The 15,298-nt window shown below is 44.9% G+C and overlaps 1 protein-coding gene across 2 annotated transcripts; it reads right to left on the reverse strand.

Moving 5' to 3' along the window:
• Window positions 1-1,429: 1,429 nt before the first annotated feature.
• LOC135522332 (malate dehydrogenase, cytoplasmic-like) lies at window positions 1,430-13,151 on the reverse strand. 2 transcript variants are annotated; one of them, XM_064948480.1, is made up of 9 exons: window positions 12,954-13,151; window positions 9,312-9,410; window positions 8,976-9,072; window positions 7,824-7,999; window positions 5,537-5,659; window positions 5,053-5,229; window positions 4,257-4,370; window positions 3,777-3,866; window positions 1,430-1,873 (listed from the first exon to the last, which is right to left on the reverse strand). In XM_064948480.1, the coding sequence occupies exons 1-9, from the start codon at window positions 13,005-13,007 to the stop codon at window positions 1,751-1,753; spliced, it is 1,053 nt and encodes a 350-aa protein (XP_064804552.1). In that variant the 5' UTR covers window positions 13,008-13,151; the 3' UTR covers window positions 1,430-1,750. The 2 variants fall into 2 exon arrangements, with proteins under 2 accessions (XP_064804552.1, XP_064804561.1); XM_064948489.1 differs by lacking the exon at window positions 12,954-13,151 and adding an exon at window positions 10,313-10,483.
• Between the last annotated feature and the right edge of the window lie 2,147 nt (window positions 13,152-15,298).

Genomic DNA, 15,298 nt, shown 5'->3' on the forward strand with positions numbered 1-15,298 from the left:
CCGGGAGGATGGTGTTGATGTGAGCCATGACCAGTCTTTCAAAGTACTTCATGGCTACCGATGTGAGTGCTACAGGGCGGTAATCATTTAGGCAGATTACCTTCACTTCCATGGGCACAGGGAATATGGTGGTCTGCCTTCCAGATGGCAACTCTGCTGACTAATAGTAGTCGAGAATGAGTTTATTCAGTAGATTGCCTAAATCACTTTCTTCTCAAATAGTCTCTTTTCCCTTTAATAGCCTTTCTTTCCAAACATCTTTGAGGCTTAATCCACCCCTCCAAGTAATCCCCAAATATACCCCAAACCTCAGTGGAAGCCTTCTGTTTTTGGGCCCAGTACCATGCCTTTTTGGCCCACCAGACTCCCTGGTTCTGGTGGTCAGCTGATGAGGGACCAAAAGCCTGAAAATACATTCCAGAAACTGATCAAATACTATAAACTAAGATCTCCTATGTGATCTCTTCAAATAGTTCCCAAAAGCCTAGCCGATATAGTCTTTGATCGCCTTCTGTAATTTGATAGCAAATATTGGACATTCAATGAAAGATGGACGTCAACGACTTGAGAGAGAACAGACACCAGTGACAGCCGCACGCGCTGTGTTGGTAAAGGAACACTTTCATTCCAGCAATTGAGAAAGTATAAAATGTTTAAAACAATTCATATGTCATTTAATAGGATCTCTATGTGAGAGACTGTGTCCCTCTTCTCATTTTCTCTGGAGTGGGGTGTCTGGGTCTTCCCGACCACCCTCTGCCTGCGTAGCACAGCTCACCAAACAGTAGACTTAAAGTTCAGCCCCTGGCCGCTGTGCAGTTTGTCAGGCACTGCAAAATGGGCAAAGAGTGCCTTCCGACGGGCAGTCCCGGATGGTTGATTAAATAATAGATTCCTGTTTCATGATAGGTTCTCAGTTGGTTGTCAAAAATAACTTCACATGCATGCAACTGCTATTTTTTAAAACATTGATAACGTGGCTTAGAAATGATTGGGTAACAGGGAGATTAAAATCCCCCACAAATCTTAGGCTTTTCACTACTTGAATCTTGTTAATATGGTTAAACTACCATTTGATCGATTTGAGAGGGTCCCTGAGTAGTAAAACGCTGTCAACACTGCCTCCATGTGGTCAAACGTTTCATTGCAAAGAGCAATGAACCTCACCATCTATGACATCAACATGTAATGATTGTTTGTCTTTCTTTCTGACTGACAAGATAATTAGCTTCAGAAATACCCTCTTTGATCACAATACTTTGAGTTCAACATGTTTGAAGGCTCAACGGAAAGAGGGGTTAGAAAAAGTATTACTCAACATTTCACTAGTCATGATATAACTACCATATTTCTATAAACTGGAAAAAAAATAACAGAAAACCCTAGCTTGAAAGATATTGAGTCAAATAACCAACCACAATCCACAGAATGGGTCTTCAGTTGTATCTGTTTTTATTGTTAGATAACACGTACAAGTACAGTAGAACTATTGTGTGTTACCATCTACCCAAAGGACAATCCTCCAGTGTCTTCCGACAAAGGCCAACGTTTAGATAGCATTTCTTTATTACAGGTTTATTATTAATAACCGTGACCTTACACACACACATACATACAGAGAGGTACACACACACACCAATTGCGCAGGGGACTCGAGTGGGTCTATTGGTCACAGACGTGAGTCAGGAGGGTTCTGGGGGTCTTCTAAGTGCTGCTGTTGTGGCGGTGTGTCAGTAAGTGGCACTGCGAGTCACTGGCTCAGGAAGGACAGGGCCGTGTCTCTCTCCTCCACCAGCTCGGCGGCTGTGGCGTCCATCTTGGCGCGGGAGAAGTCGTTGATAGGCAGACCGTCATGGATATTCCACGACTTGTTCTGTGGGGAGAATATGGATGAGGATGAAACAGGGGGCTCTTTAGCACACCTCATCTAGTCCAGGATCACAACTACAGTACATGACTACAGTACCCACAATGCTCTGCGTAACACAGTTGTGTCACGATTTTCCAATTGCAAATGAATGCGGCAAAAGTCTGTGTAAACTGCTGGCTTGCAATAGTAGGCCGATGTTGGTATAACCTAAACTCTGAAAAGCAGATGTTGGGTAACAAGGACTTTCAATAACCACCCATCGGTAAATGATATATAAACTCAGCAAAAAAAGAAACATCCTCTCCCTGTCAACTGCGTTTATTTTCAGCAAACTTAACATGTAAGTATTTGTATGAACATAAGATTCAACAACTGAGACATAAACTGAACAAGTTCCACAGACATGTGACTAACAGAAATGTAATAATGTGTCCCTGAACAAAGGGGGGGTGAAAAATCAAAAATAACAGTCAGTATCTGGTTTGGCCACCAGCTGCATTAAGTACTGCAGTGCATCTCCTCCTCATGGACTGCACCAGATTTGCCAGTTCCTGCTGTGAGATGTTACCTCACTCTTCCACTAAGGCACCTGCAAGTTCCCGGACATTTCTGGGGGGGAATGGCCCTAGCCCTCACCCTCCGATCCAACAGGTCCCAGACGTGCTCAATGGGATTGAGATCCGGGCTATTCGCTGGCCATGGCAGAACACTGACATTCCTGTTTTGCAGGAAATCACACACAGAACGGGCAGTATGGCTGGTGGCAATTGTCATGCTGGAGGGTCATGTCAAGATGAGCCTGCAAGGGTACCACATGAGGGAGGATGTCTTCCCTGTAAACGCACAGCGTTGAGACTGCCTGCAATGACAACAAGCTCAGTCCGATGATGCTGTGACAAACCGCACCAGACCACAACGGACCCTCCACCTCGATCCCGCTCCGGAGTACAGGCCTCGGTGTAACGCTCATTCCTACGACAATAAACGCGAATCCGACTATCACCCCTGGTGATACAAAACCGTGACTTGTCATTGAAGAGCAATTACTGCTAGTCCTGTCTGGTCCAGCGACGGTGGGTTTGTGCCCATAGGCGACGTTGTTGCCGGTGAGGACCTGCCTTACAACAGGCCTACATGCCCTCAGTCCAGCCTCTCTCTTCCTATTGCAGACAGTCTGAGCACTGATGGAGGGATAGTGCGTTCCTGGTGTAACTTGGGCAGTTGTTGTTGCCATCCTGTACCTGTCCCGCAGGTGTGATGTTCGGATGTACTTATCCTGTGCAGGTGTTGTTACACATGTTCTGCCACTGCGAGGACGATCAGCTGTCCGTCCTGTCTCCCTCTAGCGCTGTCTTAGGCGTCTCACAGTACGGACATTGCAATTTCTTGCACTGGCCACACCTGCAGTCCTCATGCCTCCTTGCAGCATGCCTAAGTCACGTTCACGCAGATGAGCAGGGACCCTGGGCATCTTTCTTTTGGTGTTTTTCAGAGTCAGTAAAAAGGCCTCTTTAGTGTCCTAAGTTTTCATAACTGTGACCTTAATTGCCTACCGTGTGTAATCCGTTAGTGTCTTATCCACCGTTCCACAGGTGCATGTTCATTAATTGTTTATTCATTGAAAAAGCATGGGAAACAGTGTTTAAACCCTTTACAATGAAGATCTGTGAAGTTATTTAGATGTTTGCGAATTATCTTTGAAAGATGGTCCTAAAAAAGGGACGTTTCTTTTTTTGCTGAGTTTATATGTTCTATTAATACACCTTGCCAGGGTTGATTTAGTTATGTCCATAGAGATGCTATGTATACAATGGCCTTTTCTGTGACAGAATGAGCAGTGCCATTGAGGGCTATAAATAAACTGTGGCACAAGAGCCCTCTATCCATCTCTATGGTTATGCCTTACCTTGATATGAACAGGGAATGAGTAAATGAGGTCTTCGGGGATTCCGTAGGAGTTTCCACCAGCGTAAACACCCATAGACATGAACTCACCCTGAAAATAACAACAGGACAAACAGTCAGGCCAGGGACTCAGCTTCACAAAACACAACATTTTGTAACCCCCCCCCCCCCCCAATTCCCAGGAAAGTTAGCAGAATTATGCAACCCCATGATATTGGCTTCCCACTTAAGAGTACCGACAAATTAACATGAATTTGTCTGAGACATCCAAACAAAACGCTTTTCATGTTTGTGGATTCTTCCAGATTGAAAATAATGAGGAGTCATGGTGCTCTGTTCCAAGATATCACTTTTCAATATATAAACATTTGAACAATGTTAGTTGTTTAGCATTAAATGTTAGTGTTTTAATGGTGTTTGGGGGGGGTTCGCTGCAGACCCTTGACGTCATTCCACCCCACCTCCCAAACACACGACTTACATCGAGAGTGCCGAACCACCAGTCCCTCATGTGGTCACAGATGGCCTTGGCGGCAGACATGGCACTGGAGAGCTTCCTGGCCTTGATGACGGCAGCACCACGCAGTTGCACCGTCTGCAGGAGACAGAGAGGAGAGAGGGAGAGAGAGTGGGGGGGGGATTTAGGACGGCTTCATTACAACTAAAGGAACAACACGAGTCAATAGATTCAGTGAAAATGCTTGTATTCAGATAAGAGATTATTGAAAGATGAGACATGGGGTCCAGATGACACCCACAACCCACACTCACTTTTCCCTGAATAGGGATTCATTCAGGTAAGGATCGCACATTTATAATACCTATGAGCTATGCATACGCAACATTGGTGCAAATAGCTGATCATTAATATGTATAACTACATTCATAAAGCATTATTTGTTTATATATTTTTTACTTAACAAAATTTTTCTTAAAACTGCATTGTTGGTTCAGGGCTTGTAAGCATTTCACTGTAAGGGTCTACCTACACCTGTTGAATTCGGCACATGTGACAAATAAAATTTGATTTGATTATGAGCAGTAGTCCAAGCGACGTGTGCAGATTTGGGTCGAATTGTTTTCTTTTTCCATAAGGCATGAAACTTGGTACATTTGTACAGTTTGAGGCCATGAACATTTTCATAAACGAAGCCATGAAAAAACAGGCAGAATAATGCCTTTTGAAGCAAATTGTTAGGATGCCCTACAGTACATTTTTATGGGAAATTATGTCAAAATGGGTTTGGTCAGAAGAGCCAAAACTAGAGTTCACTTACAGAGATGAAGTCTCCCTTGAGCCAGCTGTCGTCCTTCACGGCGTTGTACGCCTCCACCTCTTTGCCATGCACGTTGACCATGGCGTGGTGCACGTCGGGGTACTGGGTGGATGAGTGGTTGCCCCAGATGATGACGTTCTTGACTGCATCGGCGGGCACGCCGCAACGCATCGCCACCTAGTGGCAGACACAGGCTATGATGTCATTCATGGGGTTTTTGACCATATTGGAATACCCATTTGTTTCAGATCGAATTCCAAATGGACTTACAGCCCCTACACCTTATGCACTTGTAGAGATAAGATGATTGACTAGGTTTAAGCAATATGGTAAAATGTCCAACTAGCCAATCACATTGCTCACACTTAATCCTCTCAGATATCCAGAAGTACATAGGGTATAGATGGATTGGACATTACAACAAGTGCCTCGAGGCTAGGAACTAGTGTGTTTTTCTGGACGGAGACTCTTGGCTTTGGCCTACCTGGGAACGAGCCCTGTTGTGGTCTAGACGGGTCAGGCAGGAGAAGTTCTCCTTGGGGATGGAGGGGGCGGACTTGGAGGCAATCAGACAGTTGGTGTTAGCAGGGTTTCCCACCACCAAGACCTGAGGGAAAGAGAGAGAAACATCAAAGAGCCTCCCGGGTGGCGCAGTGGTTAAGGGCGCTGTACTGCAGCGCCAGCTGTGCCACCAGAGACTCTGGGTTTGCGCCCAGGCTCTGTCGTAACCGGCCGCGACCGGGAGGTCTGTGGGGCGACGCACAATTGGCCGAGCGTAGTCCGGGTTAGGGAGGGTTTGGCAGGTAGGGAAATCCTTGTCTCATCGCGCACCAGCGACTCCTGTGGCGGGCCGGGCGCAGTGCACGCTAACCAAGGTTGCCAGGTGCATGGTGTTTCCTCCGACACATTGGTGCGGTTGGCTTCCGAGTTGGATGGCGCTGTGTTAAGAAGCAGTGTGGCTTGGTTGGGTTGTGTATCGTATGACTTTCGACCTTCGTTTCTCCCGAGCCCGTACGGGAGTTGTAGCAATGAGACAAGATAGTAGCTACTAAACAATTGGATACCACGAAATTGGGGAGAAAATCAAAGAGTCATCACTCACTCAAACTACAGATTCACGAACAGCTCCATTTCAGAGTAGGAAACGAGAGTAAGTCCTATTTTAAGTCCTCATCTTCATGTGTGCCATTGTATGTGACTATTTATACATCTAAAAGCATACGCATGGTTTTATGCAAAGCAGAGATGGCACATCATCAGAAAGAGTAGCAGAGACCTCCCGAGTGGCGCAGCGGTCTAAGGCACTGCAGTGGGGTTTGGACGGCTGGGATGTCCTTGTCACCTCTGTGGCGGGCCAGGCGCATGCACGCCGACACAGTCAACAGGTGTACGGTGTTTCCTCCGACACATTGGTGCGGCTGGCTTCTGGGTTAAGTGAGCAGTGTTTCAAGAAGCAGCGCGGCTTGACAGGGTTGTGTTTCTGAGGACGCATGGCTCTTGACCATCGCCTCTCCCGAGTCCGTACGGGAGTTGCAGGGATGGGACACGACTGTAACTACCAATTGGATATCATGAAATTAATATATATTTAAAAAGTGCAAATATATATATAAAAAAAAGAGTAGCAGTGCAACTGAGAAACATGAGTCACGACTAAGGGAAATGCTGACACTTTCTAAATGCCCCCCAAAAAATCAATATAAGATTGATGTCACGCACAGAATACATCTCCTGTAAATGAAGGTCGAGGATTAGCTCGATTTAAAGGGATCGCTGTGTGTACATGAGTGTTATGGCTGCCAGCGCCAACCCTAGAAAGATAACATCTCCCGCCATTATGGCCCCTGAGCAAGGCACTCAACCCCTAAACTACTCACCGGGTCGCTGTACTGTTCCTGGCTAATGTGGGTACTAGGTATAGGAGGGATTGGGTAAAGTACAATCCACATTTCCGTCTCGTATGGATCAATAAAGTACTCTTCTTCTAAAAACACACTCGCTTTAGAGGACGGGCATTCAGTTCTTATGTAGCTACATAGATTGTATAGAAACCTGACCACTCAAATTCACACACATTCCTGGATCAGAAGTCGTTGACCTTGGCCATTAGAAGAGGTGAGGCTTTGTTCGTCTCACTGACGTCTAGTTGTTGCTGCAAACCCGCAGTGGCCAAAGGCCCCCCTTGTGACACCAGTGACTGCAGTGTGTACACACACACACACAACACAGCGTGGAGTAGTTTTCATCACTGGCTTTGGAACACAGCCCACTCCACACAGGGTTAATAGCCTGTAAGATGTGAACTTGCGCCGATACTATAGAAGTATAAGGCTGTTAAAAAAAAACTGGCCCTTTTTAAATGTGAAAAGGTCAAACTATAGTCTGATTTGTCAAAAAGGTTTGTGTGACTTTTAAAGGAAGGAAAGTTCTACAAGCTGGTTCATGTCAAATGTCATAGAACTAGAGGTATTGTGTCAAGTCTTTAACAGGAATCAAAAATGTATCTCACCAAAATGTTACATCTGTAAAAGCAGATGAACCTTTCCCCAAAACACCTTTTAACATCATTCAACACCCCACAACCGGGCCTTTGCAGTACTGTTGTGCCTTCATGTCCCTTGATTATCGTTAACAATGAGAGCTATCTGTTTGGTGCGGGGTGGGTGTGTGTGTGTGTGTGTGTGTCTCTCCCTCTCTCCAGCCAGGCTGCTGCTGCTCTGCGGCAGTGGCCCGAAACATGCCGAGTCATAGACACACAGAGGGACAGTTACCCTGACGGACTTCTTGGCGTACTTCTCCAGGGCGGCTCCCTGGGTCTTAAAGATGGCCACGTTGGCCTTCAGGAGGTCCTTCCTCTCCATGCCCTCCTTCCTGGGCATAGAGCCCACCAAGATGGCGGCGTCCAGATCTTTGAAGCCCAGCTCCACCTTGTCGGTGGGGATGACCTCTGTGGATGAAGATGGGGGTGGGGTGACGGTTAGTTATGATGGATATTGTGTTGGATAGAGTGGATGTAGTTGTCAACGGTGTTACTGCCCCATCTGTAGAGAGATGTAATGGTTTTACTGGATTCTGCAATGAACATAAAAAGTCAGATTTGACAAAAAAGCAACACAATCATGGTTTTAAGATGCGTTAAAAAAAACTTTCTATAAGACAAATTAAGCATAGAATGTCTGCTAAAGTTAGTAAAATAGTAGGTGTGTTGGCAGTTTCTGTTTGTGGTGGTAGCTGAACGTTTTAATGACCTTTTTAATTTACAGTAATTATACTGCTATTTCTGGCTCATCTGGGTGTACATGAATGCAAGATCAGGGAAGGACAAACAGTCTCTGTGTGGGAAATGCCCTTAGGTAATTGTGCACACACACACACACACACACACCAGGTTATTTGATTTGATTTGATTTCCAAACCGATAGTCTAGCACTCAGTGGCTCCACCTTGCTGATAAATTGTCTCGTTTCTTGAAACACTGCCAAATGTGCTGATTTCGTGGATAATGTTTGCTCTGTGGCAACTAATGAAAAAGTCTATCCCTGTTTTATCAGGATGAACTTCAGTCAGGGCTCATTGGTGCACGAGATGTCTTGTACCCCCACCTCCCCTATTGTTGCCCCACCACTCCCAGGATTGGTTGGAATGTCCAATAGGCCCCTGGGAACCGACGAATAGTAGGCCTCCTTTCTGACACTCCTTCCCACAGCAGTCTGTCGTGGACCATCCCTGCTGCTGTGAAATTAGAGCTATTGGAAAAGTACAGCAGCAACAGGGAGGCACACATACAGTCCACACCCAATGCATTTTAAATGTTTCAGGTGGGGGAGGACACAATGTAAATCATGCCAAAAAGCACGCCTATGTATAATGGGTGCATATGTTCTCACGACCAGCCCAGGCAGAAATAGAAAAGCATTGCTCACCCCTCAGGAGTGGGAGAGCACAGTCCTGCAGCTCCATCACAACCCCATCCAGAACCGGCAACATGGGAGGGATGTCCAACAGGACCAAGATGATGGGCTAGAACAGAAACGATTGCAAAGAGGGATTTTTTTTCTTCTTCAAGCAGCTGACAAAAATAAGAGCTGGCCCTTCCCGACCTCATGCCAAAAATTCACAACCCATGCATAATTCACATGCGCTTATGTAACGATATCTTTATAGCCTACATGTTACAGCATCCGTCTACCTCCTGTGCTCGAGGACAAAGCTGATTTGAAAGAGCGTGTGCGGGTAGAAGTAGGCCTTGGCCGTGTTACCTGGTCCTTGCCGAAGACATCTCCCTTGGCGATGCTGTACAGCAGGGAGTAGGCGATCTGTCCAGCAGCGCCAGTCACCAGCACACGGATTGGGTCGGCCTGTAAAACAACACACACACACACCATAATCATTCTGTGCAATCTTCCAACACAGCAGTAATGACCTACATAGCAGGGATACGCAAATGAAGCGGCAGTAATCGCATCTGACTGCTATGTTGATTAAAATGACAAAATTCAGTGTCGACAGATGGAAACGCACTTTGCATTAGCTGGCAGAGGAACTGAATGAAATAAAGATGATGATGATGATGATGATGATGATGATGATGCCATTTTCGACTAATGCCACGCGCGAAAGTCGTTACAAGCTGACCACACCGCTCTTGAAGACACCGCGGCTACATTGTTGCTAGCGTGAAAAAGCGGAAACAATTTCCGAATCAGGCACTTTACGTTATCTTCTTAATTTCGGAATTGTAGTCTGGAGACTATTTTTAAAAATCCAGCATCCTCATTTCTTAAAATCAAATGTTATTTGTTATTCACCTTACAGTGAAATGCTTACTTATACAGGCCCTTAACCAACAATGCAGGTAAGAAAAAATACGTACAAAACAATACCTAAAATAAAACAAGAAATAAAAGTTACAACTAATTAAAGAGCGGCAGTAAAATAGCAATAGCGAGGCTTTAATACAGGGGTTACCGCACAAGATGGCTGGTTGGCCATCTTTCTGACTAATGTTAGCGAACGACTTCAGAAAGAGATGGTGAACGTTAGCCAGAAATCTTTGCTGAAACAACAGACTAATCTTTGATCAAACATGAGATTAACCGCTGATGCTCGCTCCCGGCTTCAATGACAAGTGGACACAAACCCCAAGTTGCTCATCAAAAATGACAAGCATCTGTTTTCCTACCTAGCAAAAACGTTCGATGCATCATTCATATAACAGTTAGCTATAACTTGACGGCAACAAAATAAACATACATCTTACCATATTCACTTGAGATAGAGGATCTCGGTTAAACCTGCAAACACCGTTTCTCTCGCTAGGACTAGACAGAAGGGTCACCTCTGCGCTTGTATTGAAATGTAAGACGGTGGCGCACTGGATTCCTGTCCAGGGATCTGTAGTTGAATATTCACTGATGCTGGTCTTTTTACCCGCTCAAATCACGAAAAGGAACACATTCCCCATGAAGAACCGCTGCAGTGCCAGCTCGTTGTTCTCGAAGGCCACGCCCACATGACCTTATATGGACCACACACAAAAGCTGAGTGTGGGCCGCGTTCATATATCTTCTTTTACAAATACCTTGCTTCTTGCGTCTTTCAGCCACACATTTTTTTAAATAACTTTTTAAATAAATTAGCAGACGTTCATCACTCCTCTAAAAGGACTAGATAGACAGTATCCTAGGGATTTTCTGTACACAGTCATTTGCAGTTCTTACTGTGGCCTAATCAATGAATGAAGGAGGATAGCATAGTTTTAACACTTGGCCAAGCTTTTTTTCAATCTCTGTTTAAGAAAACACACATTTGAATCTATATACACTTCATTAATCAGAGATATACATTAGAGTTGTGTTGGGATGTTGTTAGTGGATTTTTGGTAGCCTATGCCAAGTTGAATTCAGCCAATGAATTCAACCCCTTGCCTATACCCTGATATCAATCTATGTTTGCTTTTACAAATGCATCACGCCTACATTACATCACACAGCATTTTCCTATAAAGATTGAGCCCGCCGACAGGATAAATGTTTAGCCAATCAAAAACATGCTTTGTAAATGATCTATTAATGGCTCATAATTCAAGTTAATAAGACTAAGACATTAACAATATTTCAAGCAATGATTAATTCAACAACCCAACAAAAGCCTGATTTAGACGGAGTCAAAGGTTGGTTCTGTGACTTACGACTAAGCAACTATTAATGGCCATTGTCTATAAGATGGAGACACTTCTCTTTCATGGCCTCATTGTTTCATGATCACTGATAAGTGAAAGTGCTGGGCAAGATTTGTCCATATTGGTTTAACTTGAAAACCACTGTCCTCTCCCAGCCTTACTTACTATCTGCATCTTTATTTGGTAGGTGGGTACAATCAAATAGGTCATAGGCCAACTGGTAGCCTAATTCAAACACAAAATACGATTCATCCTCACGTAGTAAGTATAACGTCCACCTAACTTTTTCTAACAGAAGACTATTGGAAGAAGATGTCTGTCTGTAACCTCCACTGGGGCACGAGCGGGGTCATTTGAAGTCAAGTGCAGTGATGTGGCTCTGGTAGACTCGTCACAAGATGCTTAGCAATAGAACAGACTAAAGTGGCATTATCTTCACAACTGATGAGCAGGCATATGAGCTTTTTTTTCTAGGGCGGGGGTAAGAACAAGGTTAGGTTTAGTGAATGCAATTTAGTTTGGATGCACCATAATCCCATCGTTTCTGGCATGTCCCTCTGTGGATGCATTCAGAGGTTTCAAAAGAACTTGTTTCAAAAGCCTGTTGACTTTTTATCTATAATTCATGTCCTCTCTATTACATGAAGCAACCAGGACAGAACACAGCATATTTAAAATGTCACTTAGTTATTATTTACAATGATTTAAGTTGTATTAGTCGTATATACAGGATGTACACGGTATACACCATCTAACAAAAACGCTACATGGCTAAACATTTAGATTATTGTTATGCAAACAGATATAAAAACGAATTATAAATTGGGTGGTTTGAGCCCTGAATGCTGATTGGCTAACTGCCGTGATATATCAGACCTATACCAAGGGTATGACAAAACATGTATTTTTACTGCTCTAATTACTTTGGTAACCAGTTTATAATAGCAATAAGGCACCTCAGGGGTTTGTGGTATATGACCAATATACCACGGCTAAAGGCTGTATCCAGGCACTCCGCGTTGCGTCGTCCTTGCACAAGAACAGCCGTTAGCCGTGGTATATGGCCATGTAGCACACCCCTCGTGCTTTATTGCTTAATTAGATCCGTTTCATTAGGATTGTGGGAAGTGGGGCATTAATGTTACATAATCGCCCGGTGAAAATAGTTGGTTTCCCTATGGAGGCAGCGCCTGTCTGACGCACCGGGTGGCATGGAGCTATCCATGGTGCAATGAACACCCGCTCGCGTTCTTCACCAAAGCTGCCGAGGGGAGGCAGTCAATGAATAAATGATGATGTGGTCACACAGACAGGACGGTCGAGCCACAGACACTTTGATCAAGTCTGTAGGCTATTGTGAATGAGTAGGCCTCACAGTAGTCTACTCAATTCGAATGTCTTGTTGACTGAGGATAGATACCCCCAAATAGTAGCCTATGGGCCTATCATTTTCTAGTCGACAGTGTCTACTACCCAGAAAGAATAGATGAAGCTTCGGCAAAAACTAACGGGGACCCGAATAAACCAATATTTCACTAGGCTACCCTATAGGATTAGGTATGTAAGAGCTTATCACGGTAATTCAACAAGACATAGGCTATAGGGAGGAGAGTCAATGTCGAATTGGCAACTGTAGTTAATTCAAAGGAAGCCTTAATATTTCGTTTGAGAGCCCCTCTGGTATGCTGGTGGCTGGTTCGGTCAAGGACAAGAGTCTTACCTCCGACGATGCCGCCCGCACCACTATGTACATCGCTGTCAACAAAGTCAACATGGTGAACCCGGATCCGTCCCCCTCGCTACAGTATGTCCGCCCGTCTGTCTTTGCGAGTCCAGGCGAAAATAGTTTAGGGCGAGATAGTCGGGGAGAGAAGGACCTAGAGAGCGGAGAAGGACCTAGAGAGCGGTGCAACAACCTCGGGGAAACGCGAGCCCTTAAGACAGAAACGCGCTCCGCTATGCAGTTAACTCGGATCCGCTATCTATCAGTCTCACCCAGGAGTCACCCCCACTCTCTTGCACTACAGTCTAGTCCGCTAATAAGCTTTAGTAGACTAAAATAGATTGACTGCGCCGTAATCTTTTGCCCATTAATAATGAGTACTGTTGCATAAAGTGTAGTCTATCCTAATAATCAAGTCTGGTGTGAGACGGGGTTTGGTTGATGACATCACGAGCCTACAATTGAGAACCGCAGAGGTGTGGTGTATTTTGAGGGGGTCACATAAGGACACCATAATGTACAGCACCAGTCAAAAGTTTGGACACCCCTACTCATGCAAAGGTTTTTCTTTATGTTTTACTATTTTCTACATTGTAGAATAATAGTGAAGACATCAAAACTAAGAAATAAAAACATATGGAATGATATTTTAACCAAAAAAGTGTTAAACAAATCAAAATCTATTTTATATTTGAGATTATTCAAAGTAGCCACCCTTTGCCTTGAGGACAGCTTTGCACACTCTTGACATTCTCTCAACCAGCTTCACCTGGAATGCTTTTCCAACAGTCTTGAAGGAGTTCCCACATATGCTGAGCACTTGTTGTCTGTTTTATTTCACTCTGCGGTACGACTCATCCCACACCATCATATTTAGGTTGAGATCAGGTGTTTGTGGAGGCCAGGTCATCTGATGCAGCACTCCATCACTCTCCTTCTTGGTCAAATTGTTCTTACACAGCCTGTAGGTGTGTTGGGTCATTGTCCTGTTAAAAACAAATGATAGTCCCACTAAGTGCAAACCAGATGGGATGGCGTATTGCTGCAGAAGGCTGTGGTAGCCATGCTGGTCAGGTGTGTCTTGAATTCTAAATAAATCACTGACAGTGTCACCAGCAAAGCACCCCCACACCATCACACCTCCTCCTCCATGCTTCACGGTGGGAACCAGACATGCGGAGATCATCCATTCACCTACTCTGCGTCTCACAAAGACACGGCGGTTGGAATCTAAAATCTAGCATTTGGACTCAGACCAAAGGACAGATTTCCACCAGTCTATTGTCCATGTTTCTTTTTTCTTTTCTTTACCCCTTTTTCTCCCCAATTTCGTGGTATCCAATTGTTGTAGTAGCTACTATCTTGTCTCATCGCTACAACTCCTGTATGGGCTCGGGAGAGATGAAGGTTGAAAGTCATGTCAAGTCTCTGATACACAACCCAACCAGCTGCACTGCTTCTTAACACAGCGCACATCCAACCCGGAAGCCAGCTGCACCAATGTGCCAGAGGAAACACCGTGTACCTGGCAACCTTGGTTAGCACGCACTGCGCCCGTCCTGCCACGGGAGTCGCTGGTGCGCAATGAGACAAGCACATCCCTACCGACCAAGCCCTCCCTAACCCGGACGACGCTAGGCCAATTGTGTGTCGCCCCACGGACCTCCCGGTCGCGGCCGGTTACAACAGAGCCTGGGCGCGAACCCAGAGTCTCTGATGGCACAGCTGGCGCTCCAGTACAGCGCCCTTAACCACTGTGCCACCCTGGAGGCCCCTGCTCATGTTTCTTGGCCCAAGTCTCTTCTTCTTATTGGTGTCCTTAAGTAGTTGTTTCTTTGCAGCAATTAGACCATGAAGGCCTGATTCACGCAGACTCCTCTGAACAGTTGATGTTGAGATGTGTCTGTTACTTGAACTCTGTGAAGCATTTATTTGGGCTGCAATCCAAGGTGCAGTTAACTCTACTGAAATTATCCTCTGCAGCAGAGGTCACTGTGGGCCTTCCCTTCCTGTGGTGGTTCTCATGAGAGACGGTTTCATCATAGCGCTTGATGGTTTTTGCGACTGCACTTGAAGAAACGTTCAAAGTTCTTGACATTTTCCGGATTGACTGACTTTCATATGTTAAAGTAATAATGGACTGTCACTTCTCTTTTCTTATTTGAGCCGTTCTTGCCTTAATATGGACTTGGTCTTTTTCCAAATAGGGCTATCTTCTGTATACCATCCCTACCTTGTCACATCACAACTGATTGGCTCAAACACATTAAGAAAGAAAGAAATTCCACAAATTAACAAGGCACACCTATTAATTGAAATGCATTCCAGGTGACTACCTCATG

This window comes from Oncorhynchus masou, chromosome 4 (genome assembly GCF_036934945.1).
Source record: "Oncorhynchus masou masou isolate Uvic2021 chromosome 4, UVic_Omas_1.1, whole genome shotgun sequence".
In the NCBI taxonomy this organism is placed as follows: domain Eukaryota; kingdom Metazoa; phylum Chordata; class Actinopteri; order Salmoniformes; family Salmonidae; genus Oncorhynchus; species Oncorhynchus masou.